Source organism: Sparus aurata, chromosome 20, assembly GCF_900880675.1.
Source record: "Sparus aurata chromosome 20, fSpaAur1.1, whole genome shotgun sequence".
Classification (NCBI taxonomy): Eukaryota; Metazoa; Chordata; class Actinopteri; order Spariformes; family Sparidae; genus Sparus; species Sparus aurata.
In genome coordinates this window covers 21,595,731-21,622,531 of record NC_044206.1, presented here as the reverse complement: position 1 = coordinate 21,622,531, position 26,801 = coordinate 21,595,731, and the positions used below count along the sequence as shown (strand labels likewise).

The following is a 26,801-nucleotide window of genomic DNA, read 5'->3' as shown; positions in this document are numbered from 1 at the left end:
CTATTTTCAGCTGCGGATTAATACATATTTGGTGCTCTAGTGAGTATTTGGTGTGTAAGGACTGTGTGTGTGTGTGTGTGTGTGTGTGTGTTTGGTCTAAAGGATATGGAGACTTGATTTTAAAATGTAAAATAACAAAAGCATCTGTCGCCGCTAAGCTAAAAGTGTTAGCGTGACTAAACTTGGTGAGCAGAGAATGACTTAAATTTAATTTTTGGGTGAACTGCTCCTTTAACATTAACGACCTTTAGGGCAGCATGACACACACAATTATCTCTATTTTGAAATCTTTCTATCTTTGTATTTTTAGGGGAAGACGTCAGCATATTGATGCAAAACTTTTGAGAAAGACTTTTAGATATTTACACCACGTTGTTCGTATGTAGAGAAAAATTTGCTGTTATTTTTTTTTCTCAATCAGAATAAAGTGTTGGGTCATGAGGCCAAATTAACACAATATAACAGCAGAATGTTTGTGAATAGTACTAATAATAATAATCTATTCATTGTGGCTGAACATTTCGGTCTCTGAGGATGTTTTGGTCCTTTTATGATGTCGTTTGTCTTCATCCTGTCGCCACTTTCTCTCATTCATGCCGTTGGAGGTGATGTGTTAACGCTGTTTAAAGAGCCAAGGTCAGGAGATACGAAGGTGCACCGAGGGAAGGTCACATAGCTGAGCCAAGTGAGCCTGTAGAGGAGCTTTAATTGGGTGGAGTAACCACGGCAACAGTTGAGGCATTGCTGCTCGTAAAGAGACAATTGCATCGAGTGCCGTCACATCGCTGCAGTGTGGAGGAAGTGCTGAGCTCTGAAGTAACGCAAACAAATCCTTTTTTAAATCTGTTTTTCAGAATCATTGATTGGACATTTTAAATTAAATAAATTAAACGGGAAACATAAATTTTCTAACGCAGTGCTTTGTGTCAGAGCGGCAGCGTCCAGCAGAACCTCCGACAGATTAAGCCCGGTCGAGTGTTTACGAGCCAAAGTGGGCGTGAGGGTGAAAATAAAGACCAGCAGCCGACAAATCTGCATCAACACAAACACGTAAAGAGCAGTTTGGATGGCGACACTGATTACGCCATAAGCTCTCCTCTGTGTGTGTGTGTGTGTGTGTGTGTGTGTGTGTGAGACAGGGCAGTGGAAAGAAATATGATTCAAAGTGAAAAGTGCTGATGTAACCAGAGGCTCGGCTTTAATCTGACATGTAATCCTCTTTTTATGAGATTTGATGCAGTTCACATCCCGCTGCAGGTTGACGGAGCCGGTCGGGATGAATGTTCAGAAATATTCAGTGTGTAAAATGTTACTTTTGTAAAGTAACAGGTCACAGATTACCAGCTACCCCGTAACTACAAATGTAATACGTTGTGCAACTTTTAGATTTATGACTTGTTGATTAGTTTTAAGATGGACAATAACACGAGAAAGTCAAACAAATACAAATTAAAACCAGCTAAATTCTTGAAAACACATAAATAACAACATGGTGCAGGAGGAACTTCATTTTAAGTGACTGACTGTGGTTACATTAAAGGAGCAGTTTGTAAAATACAGGAACATTTTTATTTCAAAATGTTCCAAAAATAAATAGAGTGTGAAAGAACAACAGTGTTGGTGACAAAGACGTCCAAGGAAGTTAGCATGCTAACCAGTTAGCCACGTTCTAATACCACCTGTACTCCCGAGAGCAGAATATTCTTACTTATATTTTTATTTCTAAACAGCCTCATATTCTGGCCATGTTTTACAGATTACAGCTCTAACTCACCTGTAGATTTTCTCAGGTTTGAAATCTTGACACTATGTATTGGTGTCAAAGCCCTTTTCAGTGATCCGTGGATCGCTGCTGCAGTCGGGGTGATAAACAGGAGTGAAGATAGATCGACTTTTAAAAAGTAATCTCTGAGCTCTCTTCTCGTCGGTAAACTGCTTCGGATCAGAGCAGAATCTGACGTGATTCTGGGTGTTTACTCCTCCTGACAGTCTGGCTCTGCAGCCGAACATCCACATGCAACTTTTTCGTAATCCACTAGAATATTTTTGCGCGAACACGCCGATGACGCAAATCTCTTGTTGACCAAACATCCCGGCCGAGTCATTCAGATCACCCAGTGAGAATAGACGCAAATTCACGTCTTTGCACTGACAGGAAATGATTAACCTAAGAATATGTTCAGATGTTGATTATTAACTGTAATGTGACGACATATTCTGACTCCACACCTGTAATGGATACCAGTTACTACTAATTACTCCCCGACGACGGCCGGTTCTGTGCTGACATGTGTCGGTACATGAAACACAAGCGCTGCACTTGTTCAGAGGTGGTTGTTTAGGAAGTGCAGCTCATCAGGACAGTGTGCACGTGGTCAGGAGGGACTATTTTTACCAGTCGGGCTGTAACCTGAAGCACCGACCCAACGTCAGGATGTATAAATAACAGCTTTTCACAGACACGGTGTCTGTTTATATTTCAGGGTGACGGGCTGGGTTCAAAGTGTCCGAGAAGTACGCCATCATTACATTTAAATCTTAAAACCAGGCTTTTGGTCATTATGTGACATCTGTCCTGACCTTCGCTTATTGAACTCTTGCAGCCTGACCTGCGACTGGCAATGGACTACGTGAACAACAGCTACAGCTCTGGAGACACCATGAGCTCCTCCTTAGCCAACATGACCATCAACGACCAGCACCACCAGGAGAACGGAGTCGCCAAAATGAAAGGTCAGACGAACCAAAGAGACACTTCCTCTGTTTGTGTGTAAGGATAAACGGCGACTTTCACAGATAGAAAATGAGTCTGAAGCTTTGTGAGAGGCAGTGACAGGCGGGATCCGACATTGTGTTCGATTGGCCGACGCTGCACCTTTCAGTCGCGTCGCACCGTGATGCAGCAGAAGTTGCAGGAGCTCCTCCGTCAGCACTCCTGCTGCATCGATTTGGTTGTTCTGTCAGGGCTCAGTTCTGTCACGCAGCGCTGTTGTCTCGCCTGGACAAGGTGACATAATCCCCGATGTCATCATTCATTATCTTCTTATCGTGACATCAGACAATGCAGAGCCTCACACTCACCGGCGTGTGAATCAGTGAGCTATTAAAAACACGTTACGTAATGTTTTAGTTTCGAACTAATAAACACGTATTGTCGGGCTCGTGGAGTTTCCAAGACAACAACAGATTCAGATGATATTGACAAGGTTTTATCTCTCTGGTATAAATTAGCCTGTTGGAGCAGACTGCAGCTCAACAAAAGAAATAACAACTGGTTTAATATAGTTTGTTCATGTGCAACAACAACAAAAACAACCTGAACAACAATACAAATGAAAATAAACATGTAGACGCCATATTAAGCATTTATGAGCAGTTTAATGTAGCTGTAAAGACGCAGTTTGTGAGATATTTTCCTTTTAAAGTCGAGCTGAATCTGAAGGCAGACTGATATTTGCCTCCAGTGTTGCCAGTCAGTACAATCAGGTAGGGAGAAACCGGATCACCAGGACCTTCGAGTGAACCCGGCTGATGATGTGATCACAGCACCGGCCAAAATCAAGCACCCGAGCCCGACGGCTGCCAATTGACAAAATGGAAAACAGTACGAAGGTTGTTTTATTGTCAGGTTTGGCTCCTGGCGCAACAGGACCGCTAATGTCAGCTGAAGGTCCAAACCAGCCAACGGTAACGGTCCTGCAGCAGCCGAACCAGCTCGGTACCAGGTTCATCAGGCTGGCTGCAGTCGGTCTTGGACTTTGTGTTTGGACGCGGGACAGTTAGCTGCAGTTAGCAACAAGAGCTTCAGACAGAAAACTAGAAACCATTGTCTCCATAAAACTCGATCCAGTGCAGCCAAATCAGTGAATCAGATTATAAATGTGTGTTTTGTGCAGTCATCAGTGAAACACTCCGCTCCAACAGCGTCTTTTGAGATGAAATCTGAGCTCTGCGCCACTCACTCACTGTTTAAAGTTGAAAATTGATGGATGTGTGGACGGCATGCCAACTAGAATCACGGCTAACTGAGCCAGGAGCCACTTAGCTAACACAAGCTAGCTACAGCTGAGGTTGCACTGCCCCCTTTTTTTTTGGAGCCATCTTTGAATTCTGGTCATATTCTACGAATGACACCTTTTTAAAAGGCACTAATGTGTTTATATATTAATGCACTGCTTAAGGGAGATAATAATCATCTGACCCAATTGTGGGACCTTACAGGTTAAAGTTCAACAGGTCGATCACTCTCGCTTCCTGTCAGCGCTTTAATCCCAGAATATGTTCTTATCTGATCTCAAACAGCAGGGTTTATATCTCCATGAGCAGTTTCCTGAAAGTCGCTGTAGTCTGTGTAGATTTGGGGGAAAGAGCTCCGAGCTCGCGAGGTTCTACTGTGCTTTGTTTTAATCCCGCTTTACATAATGGATACAAGACATGCTCGACTGGCCCTGAGTGCCCGACTGCAGCTGCACTGTGCTCTGTAATCCAGCATCTGGGTCAGACCCCATCAGAACGAGCCCTGTCTCCATCCTGTGTCACTGTACGCTACCAATTCAGCTCAGAAACAATCGGGCTTTTAATGCGGCACAGAAAAAAAAAATAAAAATCCACGTCTTTAATGGCTGATTGATGTGAAAAGGGAAGATCTTGTTGTCTGTCCGCTCCAGTCTTGCTCAGATGAATATTAACAGCGGGGACAGATTGTTCAGCGTGTAGCTAATAATCAGTTCCAGTCTCTTCCCTCTCGTCCCAATGAACCATATGGCCAATTAGTGCGTAGCCTAGCGTTTCCCAGTTTACAGCCCTCACTAGTGCAGTCATTCTCCCCGTTTCCACTTCCCCTCATGTCACGTATAAACAGGAAGCAGCAGCACTCAGAGTCAGGTCCGTCTGCAGAGGTAAACAGCTCATTAATCAACGGTGAAACACAGGGTGAGTATCTGATCTGTTGGAGTAGAAGAAGTAGTGGAAAGTGTAGTTTTTGTAGTGTGAAGTTAGTTGTGTGGTTGTAGTTTCAATGTAGAATGGTGTTAATTATGGTTTAGAGTTGATGTCGTTAACTCCTGTCCTCATAGTCAGAGTTGAAATGGCTGTAATTTATATTTTTAGAGATGTTTAAAATGATAATGTGGCGGTAGTGATGAACCCACAACTTCCTTTAGCTGTTCAGAGTTTGATAGTTTCGTATGGTTTCGTCTTCTGTTTTGGTTCACTCCTACTCAGAGTGTTGCTTTCAGATTTAAAGCTATAAAAAGCCGCTAGTCTACTTCTGCTCGCGAGCAAACAGCAGTCTGAAAGAGTTAGAGACTCGCTGGTGAACATGTCGGAGCGTTTAGCAGCTAAAGAGTCAGATTTTACCCTCAGCAGTCGGTGGAGACCAAAAACAGAGCAAGAAGAGACAGAAATGGATGATATTAACTTAAATATGGTGATGATATGTCATTTTATTAGTCAAAACTTCTACTTCTACTGCCAGGACTCGCGTGAAACTGTTGGATCATCAATTAAAAAGCTCAGCAACTGAGAAAATATCTTGTTTTTTGATAAAACGTACTTAAAAACTACATGTGGAAGGAAGAAACACCCGAAACTCTCGACACCTCTCGTCTTTTCTCAATTCTTTTTTTTTTTTTTTACTCAGTTAATAATCTCGGATGCTATAAAAGTCCTGTCTGTCCACTTCTGTCGAAGTTAAGTGCAACTGATGGACTCACTTCTGTAGCTGAGCCCAAGAACATCTCAGGCTTTTTGGATATTAGACTGTTTTTCAAAACATTACAGTCCTTACTTCAACATAAGAAGCGGGACATTGACTGAGGTCGATCTCAGTCCAGGAGCCGAAGTTCTGGTTTCATTTCAACTCTCTATTTGACTGAACATGTGCAGTTTTAACATCTGAGTCCCAAATTAGAAAGTCATGTGATTCTTGGCCACACAGGAGAACTTATATACTGTTGTAGGACTTATAATTAGTCTTATGATAGAACTTAAAGGTCAAAGATGTATGTTTCCCTTTTACTTGAAGCGTTGTTTATCCATCCAGATTGTTTTGGTGTAAATTTCCTCAAATGACTTGAAAAAGCTGTGCAGCTCGCTAACTAGCCATCCGATATAGATTTCCAGATTATCTTAATTTGAGCCCACATCTTCTCAGTCATTTCAAAATCCTCAACCTGTCCCCTGTGATCCTCCCACAAACATATTTAATCTGATTTTCTGCATAATGTTATCTGGATAATCGTGACATTAAATTTTCATATCATCCCCCCCGTGCTGATTTTGGGTTTATCGGCTATAGAGAAGTCTTCTCTCTTGTATAATAAAACTAGATGGCAGTCGGCTTGAGGTGCTCAAAATTGCAAAATGAAAACTCAAAAGTGATTCTCTCTCGTAAGATCATGACCTGGTTACTCGAGATAATCCACAGACCTTGTTGTGAGCGGTTTCATGTAGAACATTTTTTTTTATTTGCGTTACACCGCGTGAAGGACGAGAGGCTAGCCAATGAAGCTAACTACGCTAGCTAACGTTACAATTCAACCGAGGAGTGTCAGTAATGTTTACATCCTGCGCTGTTGTCAGACAAAATCTCATTTCTTTTTGTCTTTGTAATATCGTATGATTACATGAATAATGTGTTTTCCTTCCTTTTAATTTTTCTCAATTGAAATGAACAAAGAAAGTCTCTGAATGTTTCTTTCTTGTGCATGTTTATTTTCTAAAAACACAATGAATCTCTCCCAAAATGTAAAAAAAAAGTGTGTTATATTTGTTTTAATTGTCCATGTCTTAGGTATTTGTGGTTTGTTGCTGTGAGTTGAAGCATCAGAGGTGACTGTCTGTCTTTTGTCGAGGTTCTAACCATTTCAATTCACAGCTCACCTGGACATGAGCGTCGCTGTCTGTCGCAGTGAACCGCAGTCTTGACCTCCAGTTTACCTTTTGATCCACAGAGGACGAGGCGGCAGTCAGTGAGAACGGAGTGAAATCTGTGTCTGAACTCTCTGAAGCAGAGAGCAGCCACTGTGATGACGAGGCGCCGCCCGGTACGCCCGCCTGCATCCGACCCTTAACCCCTTCATTTAGCACGTCTACGTTTGTGTGCAGATTATCACTTAATTTATCCTTTTTCTCAAGTAACGTTTCTTTTGTTTCAGAGAAAAAATCGGACACATCTTGATTTTGTTGGTTTTGTTTCCACCTCACAGTTTTAAACTCTAACCCACCTTGGTTTTTTAATTTTTCGTTTCCCTCCTTGTGTGCTAATATTTCCTTTAAACCTGCCTGATATTCGCTGGTGAGGTAGCCATGCCATCACCAGAACACAATGCTGTAAGAGCCCATTATCCCCCTCGAGTCACCACTTGTAACACGGTGCCACAGATTGCTGACTAACGTGGAAAATAAAGGCTCTCTGTGCCTGTGAGAATTAGCCACAGTGGCTCTGCTCCGGCCCGGGTCGAGCATGCTTTGATCATAAATACTGAGAGTGACAAGCGTAGAGGAGTTGGAGGTCTCATCAGGTTGAAAAGCCTCCCTTGATCCGCTAGACAGCTACCATGAGAAATACCACAAGTGACCCAAACACGAGGTCAGGAGGGGTCGATTTAGCTGAGTCAACCTGAGGACAGCCCGTCACACTGAGGTTAGATTTAAAGATGAACCCTGCCTGGTTTTTTTTTCTGACCCGACGTCCATTTATCCCGCAGCAGAGACGTCTGCAGAGACGGGCGGCGTCGAAGCCGAGCTCTCAGAAACGGGGAGCGGCTCACATGAAGACGAGGGGCAGCTCGGTACGCCTCCGGCCTTCAAGCTCTTTCAGCTCTTTCCTCTTCTTTTCAGCTGCTTTGTGCATTCAGTTGTTTTGTTTTTTTTTGGTTCCCGAGCATCTTTAAGAGATTAGTTGGACATGTTGGGAGATGCGCTTGTTCGCTTTTCTGCCGAGAGCTAGCACAGAAAATCAATACCACTCGCTGAAACTGTGTGGCGGATGTGAAGATGCAGCCAGCAGCTGGTTAGCTTAGCATAAAGACTGTAAACGAGGGGAAATGGCTAGCCTAGCTGTGCCCAACGCTACCAACATCCTGCATTTTAAATCGAGAGCTTTATCCACTCTCCCCCTGCTTCCAGTATTTATGCTAAGCTAAGCTAACTCTCTGTTCGGTTGTAGCTTCGGGGTGGTAGAAATCGGATATGTGCATTTCCCAAAATGTTGATTTATGCCTTTTTTAAGTTTGCAGACCAAAGCTGCTGGTGTGTTGGAGTGTGAACTAAAGCTTACAATCTGTTTCTTTCAGCATCTTTACTGGAAATGAGTGGTTTGTTTTTTTTCTTTCTGTGGCTTCATTTCCTTTTTTTTTTTTTCCCTTCTCTTTTCTTTCTTTACGCTCGCTCTGATGGTTAATGCTCTGCTCCTTTCAGAACTGAAACATGATCATAAGCAGACTCAAAACATGTCCTTTTTTTAAACAAAAAAAAAAAAAAGACGGTTACATCCCGGCTATTTCAGAATTTGGGGGGTGCGCACGGCCAAACCACAGGCAGATTTAAGACTCCTGTGATCTGTTGAACAGATGCAGCGCTCCCAGTCGAGGGGGGAACGCCAGAATAATGTTAAAACCAGCTGAAGCACCACATGGAGCGGCCGGCTTAGGTGTGGCACCGCTGCACCACCTCAGACTTGCACACACCGACCGCACCTTTATTCTCTTGAGCGATATATTAAACGGCTTTCTGCTCTGGGCTTTCTGCTTTGACTGAAGACGTGCTGTATGTGGGCTTCGTATCGATTTCTTTGCAGTGAGTGAGTGTATTAATCGTCCGTGACTGACGGGAAGTCATTACTGATCATGTCTCTAATGTCTTTTCCATCCCTCTCACCATGTTCAACGTGCAGCAGGAGGAGCAACTTCAACAGGTGGGCTCTTTATTCCTTATTGATCGCACTCAGACTGAATTTATTTACTTCAGGAGATTGATATGAATACAGACGTGACCACAGGTGGACTAAATGATCTCTGCAATCTGTTGATGCAGCGTGCGGCATCGTATTACAGTCTGAAGTGTGCAAACCGAATATTGATATTGTATTGTTATACTGGGACATTTTTGATGCCATTGACTCCCTAAACGACGTATATCAAGACCGCTGTCACGTTACTTGGTTGGGTTTAGGCACGAAAACAAATACGTGGTTAGGTTTAGACGCTAAATTGTGGTGCCACGCTACAAAAAGGTTTAAAGGTGTTTTCAAAATGCATTATTTCACAGTCAGAAGGAGTTCAGAGAGTCTTTATATTATATTTTAATCACTTTTTTGTAGTGGAAATACTTAGTTTGGCGGTCTGTTGTTCATTGTGTTCACCGGAATGCATCATCTGTCGTTTGTCACCCCAGCGTGATGCATTACTGTCATCTCATCTCATTTTACTTTCATGTGAACTGTTGTCCTTCACTGATCCCGTCTCTTGCATCTTCACCTTCTTATAGTTTCTTTAGTGTTTTTTTTTTCCTTTTGTTTTTTATTATCTGGTTCTCTTATTTTTCCTTACGGACATCAATTGCCCGGTTCTGTTCACTTCTTTGATTATTTCTTTTGGTTTCAATGGGGAGATGGAAAAACGAGTGCTGTGAATGTCACCATTAATCTGCTTTCCAAACAAATTAGCAAAGCCTGGTTCTGGAGTCCGCAGTGAGTTTGCGTTCGCAGGCGACGGATCAAAGCCCGATGAAGACGGAGCTGCTGGGGAGGGCGTTGACTTCGTGGGAGCTTCCTGCTCCCCGGACCCAGGAAGCGAGGCGGTGGGAGAGTGCGGGAAGAGGCTAAGTGAGTCTTTATGGGCCTCCGAAGACCTCAGCTGCAGGCCGGAGATACGAGGGGACACACCGGCCAGCAGGAGGAGCCCTGATAGGACCGGAGCTGCAGACGCCCAGAGGGCGATCAGCCTGGACGCCTCCGAGTGCCTGACTGAAATCAACAATCTGTCTCTGGTCCGCAGCACGGCGCTGGAAGACCTGACGTCCATCGGAGACAGAAGCATGTGGGCGAATCAAGACGGGGAGCAAACACAAGATGGAGTGACTGCAGATGGAGCAGCGTTTCAGCCCTGCAGTGACTCTGGAAGCACAGAAACACAACAAAACGTGTCCCAGCCCATCGCTGATCCTCATTCAGAGGATCTTCACAGCAGTAGGAACATTTCCGAGGGTAGCCTTTTAACCAAAATGCCATCTGGCACAGCCGCTGAAAACAGCAGCGGTGACTCATCGTTACATAGGGCCGGCTATTCAAAGCCTGACATTTCTAATGACTCAGTCATGAGGAGCGATGTGGCTCAGACCACCGGTACCGCCGAGCCCCAGAAAACACCCCCCCACCCAGCCCGAAAGTCTTTGGTGCCGGTCCCGGTTTTCAAAGGTCTGTTTGCTGTCATGTTCACAGTTCAGAGTCCTCCTCAGTTAAACTCCTTCCACTTCTTTCATTTACAACGCAGCTTCTACTGTTTGTCATGCTGCACTCTCCCTCCGAATTCTTTCTCCGGACGTTAACTTTGACCCGAGGAGAAGCTTGTTGTCCTCCCTCCCCACTTTTTAGCTTTTTTTTTTTCTTTTTTTTTTTTTTACAAATGTATTTCATGTCTCCATCTCTGCTCACTCTGCCGGTTATGCAGCCCCCCCCCCCCCCGACAAAAAGCCACATTTTGTTTTGTCCACGAGCACTTTGTGTCACCGTGCATGCTGCATCACTTTACATCACCGACATTTCCTTTCTTTGCCATGAGAATGTGTTGAGGCACACACCTGGAAGTCTTGATGTATTTCACTCGGGTGGATTTAAAGCAGGTATTATAGATATTAGAAGTGAAATTGGGTCAGAAGGTTTCAAGCCTGTTTTTTTTTTACTCTCTCTTCTCTCTGCAGCTCCAAAGATGGATAACGGCTCTGCAGATAAGGTATGTGACCGAGAACATTATTAAAGATGTGTCACACTTTTCTTTTTATTTATTAAAGGGAGGATTCTGTTTTATTACAACTTGGAACACATTTTTGTTGCTTCGTCCGTCTTTTCTATCATATATTACACCACAGTGCTGCTGAGATATGTGAGCGTGGCAGCATTGGAGAAAGAAACACGAGAAACCAGATGATCAGATCTCCAGATCAGAAGGTTATTGGGACGAGATCCCGAAGGCGGTTATTTCCAAACTGTGTTAATATATTTCCTTGTGAAACAGTCTCAGTCAGATTTGATCGCAGTATCTATCTATTAGGTGCAAATATCCACTCAGAGTCGAGGATGAAGTTATGAGTGACTGCGAAACATATTTTGCAAAAATTCAAGAATTCGTTCTGACAGAATTGTGCACAAATGTCTAAAAATGTGAAATGATGACATTTTATATCCACGAGGTCAAAGGTCAGCTTCACTGGGGCGTCATGATATTCTGTAAAAGATGTTCTGTCCATTATTCAACATCACGCGGGGGCAAACAGCTTGCGAGGGCGGTGATTCTAGATTTACTTCTGTTTTTTTGTCTGTTTGAACTCCTGAAGGAGTCTGAGGGAGAATAAATGTCTTTCGCTTCCTTCTTGCTCCAGTATGTTCACGAGCGAGTGGCTGACTTTTAAGCTGGACACCAACAAAACTTGTGATGATGAGAGCAGAACTGATCTGTGAAGTTATGAACCTGAAAACCAACACATGAGCTGAAAGATGCCTAAACTTGACATTTTTCACCTTTTTCCGACATACTATATAGCCATAATCTTAACGATCAATCGAGAATGTAATCGTTAATCGCGGCTGTATTCAATTTGTTCTGTGATCGCAGCAAATATTTTGGTACATGTAAAGTTTTGACAACAAATAGAAAAGGACGACCGAGACTCTGAGAATAAGACCCAAGTTGTAATGAACCAGAATGATCCTGTCACATCTGATCTGTTCAGTTATTTTCCATCATTTTTCCTTTTGTTGAATCATTCCTCTGTTTTACGTTCACTGTCATTATCATTTTTCCTCCTCATGAAAAAGACTCAAACTGCCACCACACCACCCTCTTCCCTTAAAAGACCATCCGTAGTCGCCAAGGGCAACAAAACACACGCTTCCTCCCGAAATGGCCCGAGCTCCATCCCTGTTAAATCCACCAGCAGCAGCGGCAGCAGCCCAGGGCCCAGGCCGGCTGGAGTAAGTACAGGTCTGAATGCAGCGTAGAGGTTAGACCTGAGCCCGGTTCAGGACGGATGGATGTTTCCTGGAGCGCCATGAACACTAACGAACAAAAGCCTCGTCCATTCATCACTCATCACAGTTTGACGCTCGTGTGCTCGACCAGATCAGAATGAGTTGTGTGATTTCTGAGGTAACGTCTCCGCTCAAAAACTGAATAACTTGTCGTTGTGTTGTTGATTTCCAGGGTGCAAAGTCTCAAACCCCTGGAGCCAAAACCACTCCCAGAACTTCAGTTCAGCCAGGTACAGAATCAGAACCTCGCTTCTTTTATCCACTTTTTATTTTCATTTATGTTTTTATGGGGTTTTAAGAATCACTTATGATGTGTCATATTTTCTTTGATACAGCTAATGCTAAGAAACCTCCCACTCCAAAAAATGACAAAGGTAAAGCGTAAGAAAGCCAAAGCACGAATCATTAGACAGCACTTGTAGCCGCGCACAGCCACAGCGCCACAGTCTGATCCGGACCAGGATCAAACTTGGCCAGCTTTTAGCCAACAGAGCTCTTTGTATGTTTTCATTCTTATGATTTATTATAATTTCTCTATTACTTCCCTCGCCTCAAACCTCTAACCCATCACTTCTCCAACTGTTTAAGATGCCCAGAGTGGACAGAGCAGCCCTGGCACTCCAAAATCTCCCGCTAGCCAAGCGAAGGCGGCGGCCGAGGCCAACAAGGTGAAGAAGGTGGCGGTGGTGCGTTCCACGCCCAAGTCCCCGGGCTCGCTGAAGGGCCGCCCGCCGGCACCTCTGGCTGCAGCGGCGCCCATGCCAGACCTGAAGGGCGTCAAGTCCAAGATCGGCTCCACAGACAACATCAAGCACCAGCCTGGAGGTGGAAAGGTAACCAGTCGTTGCTGCGGCTGTTACGCTGATGACACCTCACACTGCACACAGACACGACTTCAGTGTAGTTTGCAGCTGCTTTGGAGGCAGAAATACTCTTTTTGGTAGGTTTGATCAGGAGGTAGATCCAGAGGCCTCAATAACCGTCCCACAGGACACAGTTTCTGATATTTCTACATTAAAGACACTTTGTCAAGCGAATTTGAAGCAAGATTTTGAAACATCACAAAAAGAGAACTTGGCACGTATTCATCAACTTGTTTGTAGTATTTAAACTAGGGTATGCAAAGTGTAGTTTCATCAGACGTTGGATGGAAAAATGTCACACTTTAATAAACACAGAAGTAGTAGTAGAGGTTGCAAAACAGACCTCTGCGGTGGTGTGTACTCTAGCCCAATCCAATGTCAAATAAAACATATTTAGATTCGCTACAACACACTCGTCTGTGGTCGTGCGTTGTTAAATTGTTGCACCCGACTTGTTTCGCCTGTTTCCGTTCCCTTCGTTTGCTCTATGTCGGGCTGGCATCGTGAGGTGTGAACGCATCATTTATCCCTATGATGTGTTTTTTTGGTTGTCTTTTTTTGAAAGGCTCCACCCACAGATTTAAATCAACCAATCAGATTATTTCTGCTTTCAGAGCAGCCAAACCTGAGAAATGTTTCTGTAACTAAAACTCGAATCCGTCTCTTGTTGAGTGTTGTCCAATCTACAAAACAGTGTTTAGTGTGTTTGTGCCGTGGTTGATGAGTGTGTGTCTTTGCGTGTGCGTGTAGGCCGCAGTAATGCGTCAGATGCTTCCCTGCTGACGTTTAGAAGACCTTCAGTTGTGATATTTATGGACCAAGAGTTCACTCTGTCGAAGCGTCTTTGTCTCAATGACATTTAAATGGCAGATCAATTCAACAGAAAAGAACAAGATAATAAACAATCTCCTGAAAACATTACAGCTGGCTTGCATACAAAAGGTCTCTTTCTTACTGATTGTAATAATTCCTCTTCAATCTGTTTCTTTCTGTTTTTAAATCATCTTAACCTGCATGCAGTTACACAAAGCAACACAAGTTCTCAGCTGTCTCTGAACAAAGACTGTATAAAATAATGGACGGAGTTCCCGCGTCTGAAAAGTGTCTTAACGCTGCAGTCTTTCTCACGGCCAGCAGGGGGTGACCACTGGTTGCAAAACAATGTCTGATTGTACATAAGCTTATGAGAAAATAACCCCACTTCTCAGTTGATTTGTAAACATTTTCAATCACCCACAAACCAAAATTAGTCGGGTCCAGTAACGGTTCAGTAACGGGCCGCACAGCCCACTTACACTCGACCTGAATCCAGTGATGGTTGCAGTTCAAATCTAGTTTTATGATTTCAGTTGCTAGATTCAAGTCATCTTCGATACAACATGATGTTCATTGAAGGGAAATTCCTGTATTTTTAAACCGGGGCCCTTTATGTTCTGGTGTATAAATGATTCATACCTACCAAAAGTTTTTGGATCCGTCCACTACATCGCCTCAGTGCATTACGAGTCATCTGGCTCTCAGACGGAATATCCTCCCAAGTTCTACCCTCTTGTCCAAATGTGGTCACTTGTGAATGAATCCAAAAATACAAGATGGCGATGACCACAATGCCAAACAGAACTGTACGTCACGATGGCTCCGCCCGCCATTTATTGTCCAGTCTTTGTTCTGAATCAGTCGGTCTCTTTCAGGCTTCACAGCTCATGTCTCAAAACATCGTCTACGCTCAAACTCTAAAAGCTGACGTTTTCATTTTTCCAGGTACAAATCCTTGATCAGAAGGTGGACTATAGTAATGTCCAGTCTAAGTGTGGCTCCAAAGACAATATCAAACATGTACCCGGTGGCGGCAATGTGAGTAACTGAGGGATGAACTCAACACCAGACTCTTGAGTATCTCTGCAGTTATGATCATCAAAACCAACTTTTGGTAAAAAGCAGAAAGTGTTCTCTCTTATTTGTGCTCTCCATGTTGAAATACATGATCAGAAGATGGACTTCTGTACAGTCACAATCACTAATAAAACCTTTAAATAATTAATTAGCTTTTCTTTTAGTTCTTGCACTAAAAGCTCAACGTGAATTTAACCAAAAGTTCACTGCTTGAATGGATTAAAGTTGGCATCTGTAACATTTTTAGTAGTTATTTATACATTTATATGGATATTGATGAACCACTAAAAACAGTTTGAAGACACTTTTAAACTGCTACGTGTCACATTTTGCACATTTGTGTTTTATGCACTAAAGAATACAAGAATACCTGCTGTAGGAACACACTTTGCCTCCTCAGGCAGTGTTGCAGCGCTTAAATCAAACAGCTGGAACAAAAGCACAAAGTTATGGATGGCAGCTTTAATGAAATCATTCAAAATATGTCTAGTCTTCAACCCCTTCATCATCTTATCTCCTCCATTTTGGGCTGATCCCCTCCTGCAGCGACCCCCGTTGTCACGTCTGAAGGATTTTATTTGTCTTCACGCACCTTGCAGGTCCAAATCCTGGACAAGAAAGTGGACCTGTCCAACGTCCAAGCTCGTTGTGGGTCTAAAGACAACATAAAGCACACGCCTGGAGGAGGAAAGGTGAGGAATCTGAGCGTTCACTTAACTGTCAAAATCTGTTTTATTATTTCTGAGCTCACGAAAATGATTCCTCAGTGTGAAGCAGAGGAAGTTTGTAGGAATAAGAGGGAATTTAAACATGTAGCATGTTTGGAGCACTGTGTCATTTATTTATACAGAACAGCTACATTATTTGTGCTGTCAACATCTCTTGATGCTTTTGTTTTCTTATTAAAGGTATACTACGCAGGATTTATAGACTCATATAAAAATAATCTGTTTCAACACTTATGGCTCACTTAAAGTGTGTGGTGGTGTCAGTATCTGCAGTAAACCCTCTGCTTGTGTTTTCTGTGTTCGGTTGTGATGTTAGATTCAGAAAATGAATAATTCCTTCTGAACGACTCATAGAGGAACAAGTTAAGGCTCCTTTATGCTCCTTTATCAAATTAGTTGGTGTTTGTTTCTACTGAAACTTTTTTTATCCTGTCAACTTCATATTTTTCCACTCAAACAAACAGTTCCATACATGACATTTTTTCCCCCTAAAGTTTTTAAATTTTACCTTCTCACTGATGTAAAAACATAAGAAATTTAGAAAGGTAAAAAAATATCACTCAGTTTAAATTTTTTTTTTTTGACGTTTTCACAGATGGAAAGAGAATTAAGGAACTTTTAAACTTAAATTTAAACAATTGAACAAAATATCTAAGTTTTTGTTTTTATCACTTGGTTTTTTTTTCTCCTGAAATTTTTCACATGTTTTCACAGATGGGAAAAAAAAACTGAGAAAAAAATCTTTAGGAAAAAAAATGGCAAGATATTTTTGTCAGAAAATCTTTTTCAGAAAAACCTATTTTCACCCGGTTTCACACATTTTCAATTACAAAGTTCAGTAAAGGAAAAAAAAAGTTCTCTTGGGGAAAAAAAACTTTTCTCAGAAAATGTTTTTCATCCACATTTTTCACCCGTTTTTTCTGGATTTATTAAGAGATAATATCAAGAGAATTAGAGATATTATCCTGGCAAACGTTTCATTACACTTGGTCTCCCTTGAAAAAATTCCCCTGGAAAATCAACAGTTTAGAAAGAAAGTAACTAAGAAAATCGATCAACAGAAAAAAAGAAATCCTCACTCGTCCCTCAGGGCTTCCGTACTCTGAATGGTGCATTTACAAACCGTCACATCCTGCATAGTGTGCCTTTAACTCAGGGTTGACTTGGTGCCATTACAGTAGTGTGAGGCTTCACCTGCAGCCTGGCTCTTCTCAGTGACTGCCTTACCTCTGCACTCTTCCAGGTTAAAACACTTGATGAGAAGGTGGATTATAGTAATGTGCAGTCTAAGTGTGGCTCCAAAGACAATATCAAACACGTACCCGGAGGTGGTAATGTGAGTAACTAAAGGATCTCCTCATCAGAAGATTCTTGAGTATCTCTGCAGTTTTGATCTTCACTTGTTAAAAATAAATGAAGTGCTCCCCCGTCCTCTTTAATCAGCCCTGGTTAGATCTCAGTCCCCCGAGCCACCGACTCGTCCCTCAAAGATCTAATTTCCTCTCCAGAAATGGTCCTCATTCGCAGCCCTGCTGCTGTTGCTTTCTCCAGGATAACCATCTTCTTTCCCCACATATCAACTTTCCAGGTACAAATTCTTGATAAGAAGTTGGACTTAAGCAATGTGCAGTCCCGGTGTGGCTCCAAAGATAATATAAAACATGTACCCGGTGGAGGCAATGTGAGTAGCCGGCTGCTGACATGCAGCTGTTGCCAGAAACCTTCTGGTTGCTTCTACTTAATGCATCTTCACAAAGGAGCAGGATGTCCGAGTGCACGAAACCTCCCGTCTGTGTGAAACCTCGATGACCCCAAACACTCTGTTAACACCTCCTATTAACAGTTTTATCATCAGACTTTACAGTCATGAGCATTAATACTCACAACTACAGTAACACTAAACCGTAGACACACCTGTAGTTTTCTCTCTGCATGTGCTAGATCTTAAAAAGTACATGTAGGCTCTTATATCTGATGTTTTTCTTATTAGAATTAGAGTCGTATCGATGTGTAAGGTTGCATTTTAGTGCTGTTTAACTCCTTAATGTAGTGTCGGCTAGTTTAATCTACTAGTTTAATCTACATAAATGCATCATATTCTATAAGATCATCGTGTTTGTAGCGTAGCCGTTCTCTGAAAAGTCAACTTCTAATGGAGGAACAACTTTGTGACAATGCCATTTCAAGATTTTTCAAATTTAGTTTACTTAAGTTATTGAATAAATGCAGTGCAATACATACAGTATTTTCCAGTATTTTCCTCTTTACTCCTTCCTCAAGTACAAGTACCTTAAAAATGGTCCTTTATGTATGTACAGTACTTTTGTAAATGTACTTAGTTACATCCCGTCACAATACAACAATACATCATATTTTACAAGCTCCTTTTTATGTTTTGTATGTAAAAACCTGTCAATGTATTAGTAACTCAAGCTGTCAGATAAATGAGAGAAAGAGATGGAAGCGTAAAGTTGTCCAAAATAAAAAATACTCAACAACAAGTAGCTTAAATTTCTAACTACAGTACTTAGTTACATTCGACCAGTGATTACTCACAGTCGACGGCCTCGACTGCTAACGTACGGTGTGATGTAATGCTCATGATCTAATGTAAGCGTGATAAATCTGTTGACTCTGTGCTCGTCAGTCAGTTTGATGTTCAGAGACTTTTACCACCTCAACCGACCCTGAAACAACCTGCATGAGTCCCGCGTGGCTGTTTTTTGACTCCGACTGATCCGTGCCTCGAGTTGCATAATGAAAAACACTCCTCACAAACGGAGAATCTTAATCCCAGTGTGGTGAAGTGAAGTAATTGTGTCATGAAGCTGAGGAGAGGGAGTCTCCGTCAGTCACACGGAGGCTCTGTCCTCTCTTGTGCCTGCTGGGCTGAGCGCTGAGATGACCTCAGCCGGGAGACTCGAGTCTTTGTGTCGGGAGACAATCGGCCATGACAGGAAGGACGATGAGGTCACTGTGATGATACATGAAATGGCTTTTATTAAAGATGCAGAATATGATCCATTAAACCTCACACTAAATGTTTTTAACACGGATCATTTTCCTGCATTTTGTTTTTAAATGACAGTAAATGTTGCAACGGTCACGGACGATAGAAGTTTAACATCTAACCCAGTGTGTCCTCACCTGTTTGATTAGTGTTTCATTGATGTGGTAACACGTGTAGACGGCTAATAGTTTGTAGGATCAGCTGCATGCACACTGAGTTTAGAGTCTGAGTGTCACGCTGAATTAATACTTTGCTTGTCGTCTTTTGTTTTATTGGCTTCACAGGTTCAGATTGTGCACAAAAAGATCGATCTGAGCAACGTGCAGTCGAAATGTGGATCGAAAGTCAACATTCGCCATAAACCAGGTACGATCAGGCTTGTTTATCCTTCAGGATACTTTTTTTTGTCAACAGACGATCAGTTAATGTTGTATACACATCTTAAGACTCGGTGAAATCCATGTTTACTCAAAGTATCCGCGTGTTTCATTTGGTCGTCTGCCATGCTACGTGCTTCTACGTCTGGTTTTATAATGTCGTCATGTTGTGTTTTCATCAGGTGGTGGAAATATCGAGATAAAAAATGAGAAGCTGGAGTTTAAAGTCCAGTCTAAGATCGGCTCTCTGGACAACATCGGCCACGTTCCTGGAGGTGGACAGAGAAAGGTGAGGACGTCGCGACCAGACTCAGTGTTCATGGCGTCATGTTCGACTGATCGTACGGAGGTTTATCAGTGCAGCTCATAAAGCTTTCACCCATTATGATGACTGACGGATGCACTTGAACGCAGCATGAGATAGAGGAAAAAAGAGGAAAATTTAGGAAATTAAGGAAAATGTAGAAAATAAAGGAAAGTGCAGGAAATTAAGTGAAATACAGGAAATTAAGGAAATTAAGGAAATACAGGAAAATGTAGGAAATTAAGGAAAATATAGGAAATACAGGAAATTAAGGAAATACAGGAAAATGTAGGAAATTAAGGAAATACAGGAAATACAGGAAAATGTAGGAAGTACAGGAAAATGTAGAAAATAAAGGAAAATACAGGAAATGAAGTGAAATACAGGAAAATACAGGAAATTAAGGAAAATGCCGGAAATTAAGTGAAATACAGGATATAAAGGAAAATGCCGGAAATTAAGTGAAATACAGGATATAAAGGAAAATGTAGGAAATAAAGGAAAATGCAGGAAATACAGGAAAATTAAGGAAGGATGTTCACTCCAAAATCGAGAAAGCTTCTCAGGAGTTACATCTACATGAAGTCAACGAGGGCCTGAAGACATATTCTAATCACAATAAAGTTAAGTTGTCAACAATGATTTAACAAAGACATTCTCGGGGTACAAACACACCTTTATATCATTCATCTCATCCTTTCCTCCTGAGTTTGACATCACATTTTGTTCACGTTTCATCTTCATCCAGCTGATTTCATGTTCATCATAATTTATCGGTCGTTGTCTTTTTATCTTCTGTTTTTGCTTTTTTCATAAGTTGTGTTGCCTTTTTGATTTCTGTTTGACGCCATCACGTGTATTTCCGTTGCATGCCGTGTCATTTCCTTTTGCCGGGGCTCGTCTGTAGAGGGAGAAGGGGAAGGAGGCAGAGGGGAGTACCTCAGACAGCCCCTCCATCCCCTCCCCCGCTGTCACCCCCCCTCAGTCACCTCCGACTGTCCCTTCAGCTCCCATCACCCCCATCCTGACGAACCCCCTCATAAAGATTGAGGACTCCTGTAAGTACTCGCCAGATGTGCTTCAACCTGCAGCACACATGTTTGTCAGACTGTTTTCATCGGTAAATTTTAAACAGGTTTCACATGCAACATAATAAACACCATTTTCTAATGCAACAACACCGTGGCTGCAACTTTTCACGGCCAAAAGTCTGTGGACACTCTTTCAATTTCTAGATTTCTTTTCTTAGTCTTTCAAAGATGTCTTTTTTTTTATGGCACTTGTATAACTACATAGTATATGTTGTATATTCATCTGAAGAAAACCACTAGATTAGATTTTATTTTGCACAAAAAAATAGTAAGGATATAAAGTGATAGACGGAGGAAGAGGCAGAAAATCCAGAGGGCTTATTTGAAGCGTCCACCTAAATAATAAAATGCCACAGTGTTACAGAAAACACATGATTAATGTCCCGAAAACTTTAACAGGAGCCCAAAAGACCCGGCAGGTTTTTAGTCCCATTTTGTGATCCAGCAGCTTCAGTTCCACCGAGAGCTTCATTCAGCACCACTGCTGTTTGCACTGTCGTCCAGCAGGGGGCGCTTTACAACATGTAGCTTCTTTTTGTTCATTACAGGCTTCACAAAACACACATGACATCAGGATGACGTCATACAGGGTTTCCTGTTGTATATGGTGTTGTGCTACTTGTATGATTTTAAGCCAGAAGAATTTGGCTTTGCAAGTATTTTTGTTTTTAAAGCTGGACTCAAAGACGAAGCTTCAAATCAAAATATTTCACCTTCCTGTACCAGAATAATTATATTTAATATAACACTCAACATTACTTCACATGGTGAAAGTTTAAATAGATGTGGAGCCTCAGCCGGTTTTTAGATGTTGGTCGACAAAATTGCAACTTAAGGATCTATTACAGAATCTATATGAATTAATTGGTTTTGTTAATTTGTTTCAAAGAAAATAAGTTTAAATTCTCGGAACCTATGGAAGCCCTGAGGGCAAGGGAGAATATTTTTTTTCTGGTGCTCCTTTTTCTAAGTTTTAAAATTTTCTTTTTCCAGTGTTGAGCTAAGTGACTTTTTTTTTTCACGTGTGAAACATTTTTTTCCTTGAGCAAAAAAAATATGTTGAACCGAATAAAAATCTTTTTTTTTTACACGTGGAACATTATTTTTTTCATGTGTCGAGCAGAGTGAAAACGTTTGACGGGTGAAACATTTTATGTCACTCTGTTTCACACATTAAAACATTCTTTAGAGCACCAGAAAAAAAAATAATAATAAATCTTCCTTGCCCCTCGGGGCTTCCGTAGATTCTGGTTTCTTTCCTCCTCTATGACAGTAAACTGAATATAATTCCGTTATGGAGAAAACAAGAGATTTGGGGACGTCATGTTGGGCTTTGGGAACACCTTTTTGGACCAAACAACTCGTAGATAAATCAAGAAAATAATCAAACGTTTTAATGACAATTAAAATAATCATTAGTTGTTAGATTTTGAACATGTTAAGTTGAGTTGTTACAGTGTGTGACCTCCACCTGTGACCTTCCTGCAGATTGAGAGCCACAAACTGAGTTTCCGTGAGACGGCCAAGGCCCGCACTGACCACGGCGCTGAGATCGTCTCTTTGGAAGAATCCCCCCAACAGCTCAGCACCGTGTCCTCCTCCGGCAGCATCAACATGGCCGACTCCCCACAGCTCTCCACACTGGCCGACCAGGTGTCCGCCTCTCTGGCCAAACAAGGCTTGTGAATGCCCCCCTTCCTCCTCCACCACCACCTCCACCTCCACCTCCAACACACGACCACGTAGAGGAGTTGTGATGCCTTCCTCATTATTTTCACAGGACTTTTTTAGCTACCCATCACTGTTTTATCCTTCACTAACCTTTGAAACTGTTCTTGAGGCGTTACTTGTAGAGGTCTTGAGAAAAAAAAAAAAGAAAAAAAGAAAAAACCAACACATTAACGAGAAGGCCAAAATGTATTTGATTTCTCTCTGTGGTCTTTGATCTCTTTTATTTGCTCTTTCTACCTTTTGTAAGTCTCCCTTTAAGAGTTAAAGCACCCCAGAAGAGCAAAATTCTCCCTGTGAATCTGAAACTATCTTCATATGCATATCCTCGTAAAATCTGACGTCATTAACACTCGGTTTCCTGTCACATTGACTGTGAACCCTTTTAGGAAATGGTCTTTAATCTCCCCTTCGATGGGTGTCCCCCCCGATTGTTCTTTTTTCTTTTTCCTTTTGGATAAAAAACACAGAATATTACTTTGTAAACTGGAGGGAGATGCAGACTGTTAGGTGCCAGTTTGTGCTAAAGCAGAAGGAGCAGTTACAGGGTAAAAGCGAGGAGGTGTGACGAGAGGAAAAAACGTTAGAAAGAAAGAAAAGTAGCAACATTTTTTTTTCGTCAAGGCAGAAAAAAAAGAAATGCTTTCAGACCTCACTGCTGTCTTCGCTTCGTGTAGTCCCGACATGTGCTGCACCTCCGGCTACTGTAGGGGTGTAACCCGGATTGAAAAAAAAAGACAAAAAAACGAACGGCTAGAGTAGAAACTTTGTGTTGGGCACAGTTTTATAATCGTATTCTGTGGATATATGACATGTATTTGATATGAGGAAAACATTTGTATTGTGCCTGCTACTGTCAGTGTTATTATTATTATTTCTTTTTTGTTACTGCTCTGTTGTAAATGCGCTAAAAGCTTGACGTACGAGGAGGAAAAATTAACCTTAAGGCATTTAAAGTGTAACTTTCATGGCCAAATTGAAGAGGAGGGCGAGCTCATCACCGATTACTGTATTTAAACTGCTATATGCACATTAAAGGTAGGTAGAATAATGTCCATTGCAATTTTATGGAAAAATACGACGATTCTTAAAAGCGAGACTACGTAACTTCCGCTAAACAAACCGGGCCACCAGGAGGGAAAATCGTGAGACGATGCTAGATGCTAAAATGCTAAGCTATGGTAAGAGTAGCACAAAAGTAAGAGCACCGACCCAGTGTTGTTATATTTACTTCAGCTAACGTTAGCCACCATAAGCTAATGGTCACACCGGACCAGGTAAGGCTTACGCAAACAAAAAACTCTTCAGTGTATTTAACTGATCGAAGGTGCTTCTACTGCTCGATGAATTCGACTTTGTCAAATAAAATAACGTTACTTCGTCTCTCTAACGTTGCTGTAGTCTCACTTTGAAGGTTAAAAAAAAACAACTAGTATTTTAAACTTCACTCAACCAGAATGGCTTGTGTTATTCAAAGCAGATGGATGGATGATGATGATGATGGATGATGGATGATGAAAGGATGGGTTGATTGGGCCAAGTTGAAATGAAGGATTCGGAACGCAACGAGAGTGAAACTGTACAGCGCTGAGTTCGTCTGCTCGGGCTGGTTAATCATTACGCTTGTATCTGTACCTGAGCACTGAACGCGTAGGACTCACGAGGGCGTCACTGTCTGCTGGTTGCGTTTATCTTCATTGATTAAAAAATACCCTGCAAAGAAACTAAATGGCCAAAAGTATGTGGACGTCTGGATATTTCACCTTTTATCTGCAGTGTTGAAGCCTGGCTGCAGGATTTTGTGAGGCCTGAAAAGGTGAAATCATCCTTTTGCTCCACAAGTGTGAAACTGAAACCACTGAAACTTTATGCATCTTAATGTCCAGTTTTCAGTGTCATGTCGTGAAGGTGCTGTTCTCATGGTCTGGTTAACCTCAGGCACATTAAACCATTTGGTTAGTGTTTGGAAAAGATCATGTTCTTTCTTCCCTGGTGCTGTTGCCACAAACATGGCTGGAAAATGTCTCAATGTCTCATTAAAAACATTCAGTGGTTTCACGCTTACAAATGCTAGAATTCAGCGCTTTCTCCTGGCTGGTGTGCCAACAATATCTAGTTTTTTTTCCTGCAAGAAATGTTGAAACCCTGTCTCGAACAGTGGTCTCTCCTTTGGCAGCCATCTTGCCAGGCTGTCAGGCCAACGATGTCCAGTGTCCAGTATTCAATGTTGAACTTCTGTCTTGATCAGTGGTCTCTCGCTCGGCAGCCATTTCTCCTAGCTGGCGCGCCAACAACATCCACTGGTTACGCATAAACAAATGTTGAAACCCTGTTTCATACAGTGGTCTCTTCTTTGGCAGCCATCTTGCCAGGCTGAACCAGTATTCATTGTTGAAAGTCCATCTTGATCAGTGCTCTCTCACTCAGCAGCCATCTCTCCTAGCTGTCGCGCCAACAGTTTCCAGTGGTGTTACACATACAAATGCTCAAACTGTTGAAACTCCATCTCGACAGGCAGTCAGCGATCAGGCCACCACCACCACCACCTCTACCTCGTTACAAGACAGTCAACTCATACACCCGTATTCAGAGCGTCATATGACATGTAGACATTGCAGAAATGTTGATGTATGAAACATCTGAACATGTCTGTGGTTTGCAGAAACTTTACAAATGCCAACATGTTATTCAGTTGACTGGGCTGGAGTTTTTGAGCATTTGATGAATATTTTTTTCTTCATCTTTACTGCCAAATGTGCGAATAGGAAGTTTGCAGGGTTCTCCGAATACGTTCGTGGGAGTTTAAATGAAATGAATGCAACCAGCTGGAGATTAATTACCTGTTTCCTCAAAAGTTTTCTCCGTTCATGTGCTCAAAAATGTCCTAATGTTGATCAGTATTCCTGGTGATTCATCACTTAATACTTGCATTAATATAAGTGAAACTTCTTGCATGCAACTCATGTAAGAGACGGCCGTCTGCTTGTTGCCTCCCTTTCACTAAGTGGTCTCTTCGTATATCCTGTTTATATTCGACTCTCTGGATTTGGAAGGATATACTTAAAATACTTGTGGTCGTAGGTGGTTATCAAGAGTCAAAACGTCCCACACTTTGCTCCCAAACTGTGTGTGTTGAGATTAAAATCGTGTCTCTGTGATCGCAGAGATTCTACTTTAGGTTCGAAGAGCAGACACATAGGACTTAAGGGTGTGCTTGCAAACATTATCTGCATGCTAGATTCTTGGTTCTTTTATTGCAAATAGACCACATTTGTCTCAGTGTGCAGGACAGACGCGATGCTGAGGGACGGGAGTCGCTCCCCGCGGCGCAGGAGGAGGAGATGATGAGTGTGCGGTAAAGTTTGTGTGCTTTTGGTGGCTCCTCTCCATGTATGTTTGTGCTGGAAGCAGTCGGAGAGGTTTTTTTCTGCAGTAACAAAACTCATCACCTTTCTTTGGTTACTTCTGACGCTGTACAGTTGTGGAAATGTGATTGTTCTCGTTATTGTGCATTTTATCAATAACTGGTTTATGATGATTCTCGTTGCTGTATATGTGTATTTGAAAATAAATGCTATGAAGTCACTGTGGGCTCGTGGTCGATTGAAATCAACAAACAAAAATCACCAAACTCACATTACACTTTCCCCACGTCCACCATTTTGTTTCAGCTTCATAGACAATGTTAATGTTACATAGTTATTGTTATCTAGTGTCATTGTATTGAAGAACAAGTTAAGTAAATAACACATTTAACACAATGGGTCAACTGATTATTGGATCCGATATTGACCATTTTTCAGATTATCAGAATCACTTTTTTGTTTTTTTAATCAGATGGTTGAGAATCGCAATCAGCAAAATCAGGTTTGTGTTCATCACAACAATCCCCATGTTCGACTCAAAACATTATGACCTGAGACAAAACTAGGTATGGTTCTGGTCCCAACTTTATCTTTGGACTTCACACCGAAGGAGGTTTTCTTTTGTTTGTGTCCAATCAGATGCACGTTAACTGTCACAAACAAACTCTAAATCTATTTTTATATCAAACAATATCATGCCAGTGGTTCAGGCAACGTAACGCACAAACTATTACACATCTGGCAACCCCTGGAAACTAACTTGTGATCCACTTGGGTGTCCTGACCCCCCGGATTGAAAACCAGCGCTCTAGAAAACATTTATGTGCTCCACGGATGATCACACACCCTGAGTTCAAAGTCTTTCGTCCAACTTTAGAGTGTTTATGTGCATCAACTCACATTGTGGGAACAACATGGACGCCAAAAATAGTTGTTTTACATTTTGTTGCTCAGTGTTTTAAACAGCACACTGTGGCAGATTTCAGGTATTTGGAAGACAAGGAAGATTAAACAGTTCATGTACGCCATCAAATATAGTTCACAAACATGCGTGTTACCATCAACCTAATTATGACTCTTGCCTGCCATATTTCAGCATCCAGAAAATGTTTCCCAACTATTCCTAAACCACATGAACACACAATGTCAGCTCAAGTTGGCTGGTTGGCAGAGAGGGACTAGAACTTGTCTCCCA

General features: G+C 41.9%; 1 protein-coding gene and 1 long non-coding RNA gene across 21 annotated transcripts in view; both read left to right on the top strand.

Moving 5' to 3' along the window:
• Nucleotides 1-25,827, top strand: part of LOC115571823 (microtubule-associated protein tau) — a 32,529-nt gene extending 6,702 nt beyond the window's left edge. For 2 of the 20 annotated variants that reach the window (XM_030401451.1, XM_030401441.1), the window contains exons 2-15: nt 2,604-2,733; nt 6,954-7,046; nt 7,710-7,793; nt 8,897-8,917; nt 10,921-10,952; nt 12,035-12,190; nt 12,420-12,477; nt 12,583-12,621; nt 12,836-13,080; nt 15,603-15,695; nt 17,320-17,412; nt 19,026-19,107; nt 19,301-19,407; nt 22,002-25,827. In XM_030401451.1, the coding sequence (XP_030257311.1) occupies nt 2,622-2,733; nt 6,954-7,046; nt 7,710-7,793; nt 8,897-8,917; nt 10,921-10,952; nt 12,035-12,190; nt 12,420-12,477; nt 12,583-12,621; nt 12,836-13,080; nt 15,603-15,695; nt 17,320-17,412; nt 19,026-19,107; nt 19,301-19,407; nt 22,002-22,199 (1,413 nt within the window). In that variant the 5' untranslated portion in view covers nt 2,604-2,621 and the 3' untranslated portion in view covers nt 22,200-25,827. Of the gene's footprint in view, nt 1-2,603; nt 2,734-6,953; nt 7,047-7,709; nt 7,794-8,896; nt 8,918-10,920; nt 10,953-12,034; nt 12,191-12,419; nt 12,478-12,582; nt 12,622-12,835; nt 13,081-15,602; nt 15,696-17,319; nt 17,413-19,016; nt 19,108-19,300; nt 19,408-20,329; nt 20,481-22,001 lie in introns of all 20 variants that reach the window. The other 18 variants (XM_030401444.1, XM_030401442.1, XM_030401450.1 and 15 more) reach the window with 18 other exon arrangements.
• Nucleotides 13,089-15,288, top strand: LOC115571828 (uncharacterized). Its single transcript, XR_003981988.1, has 2 exons — nt 13,089-14,669; nt 14,729-15,288. It is a non-coding gene; the product is annotated as an uncharacterized LOC115571828 (long non-coding RNA).
• Nucleotides 25,828-26,801: the final 974 nt, after the last annotated feature.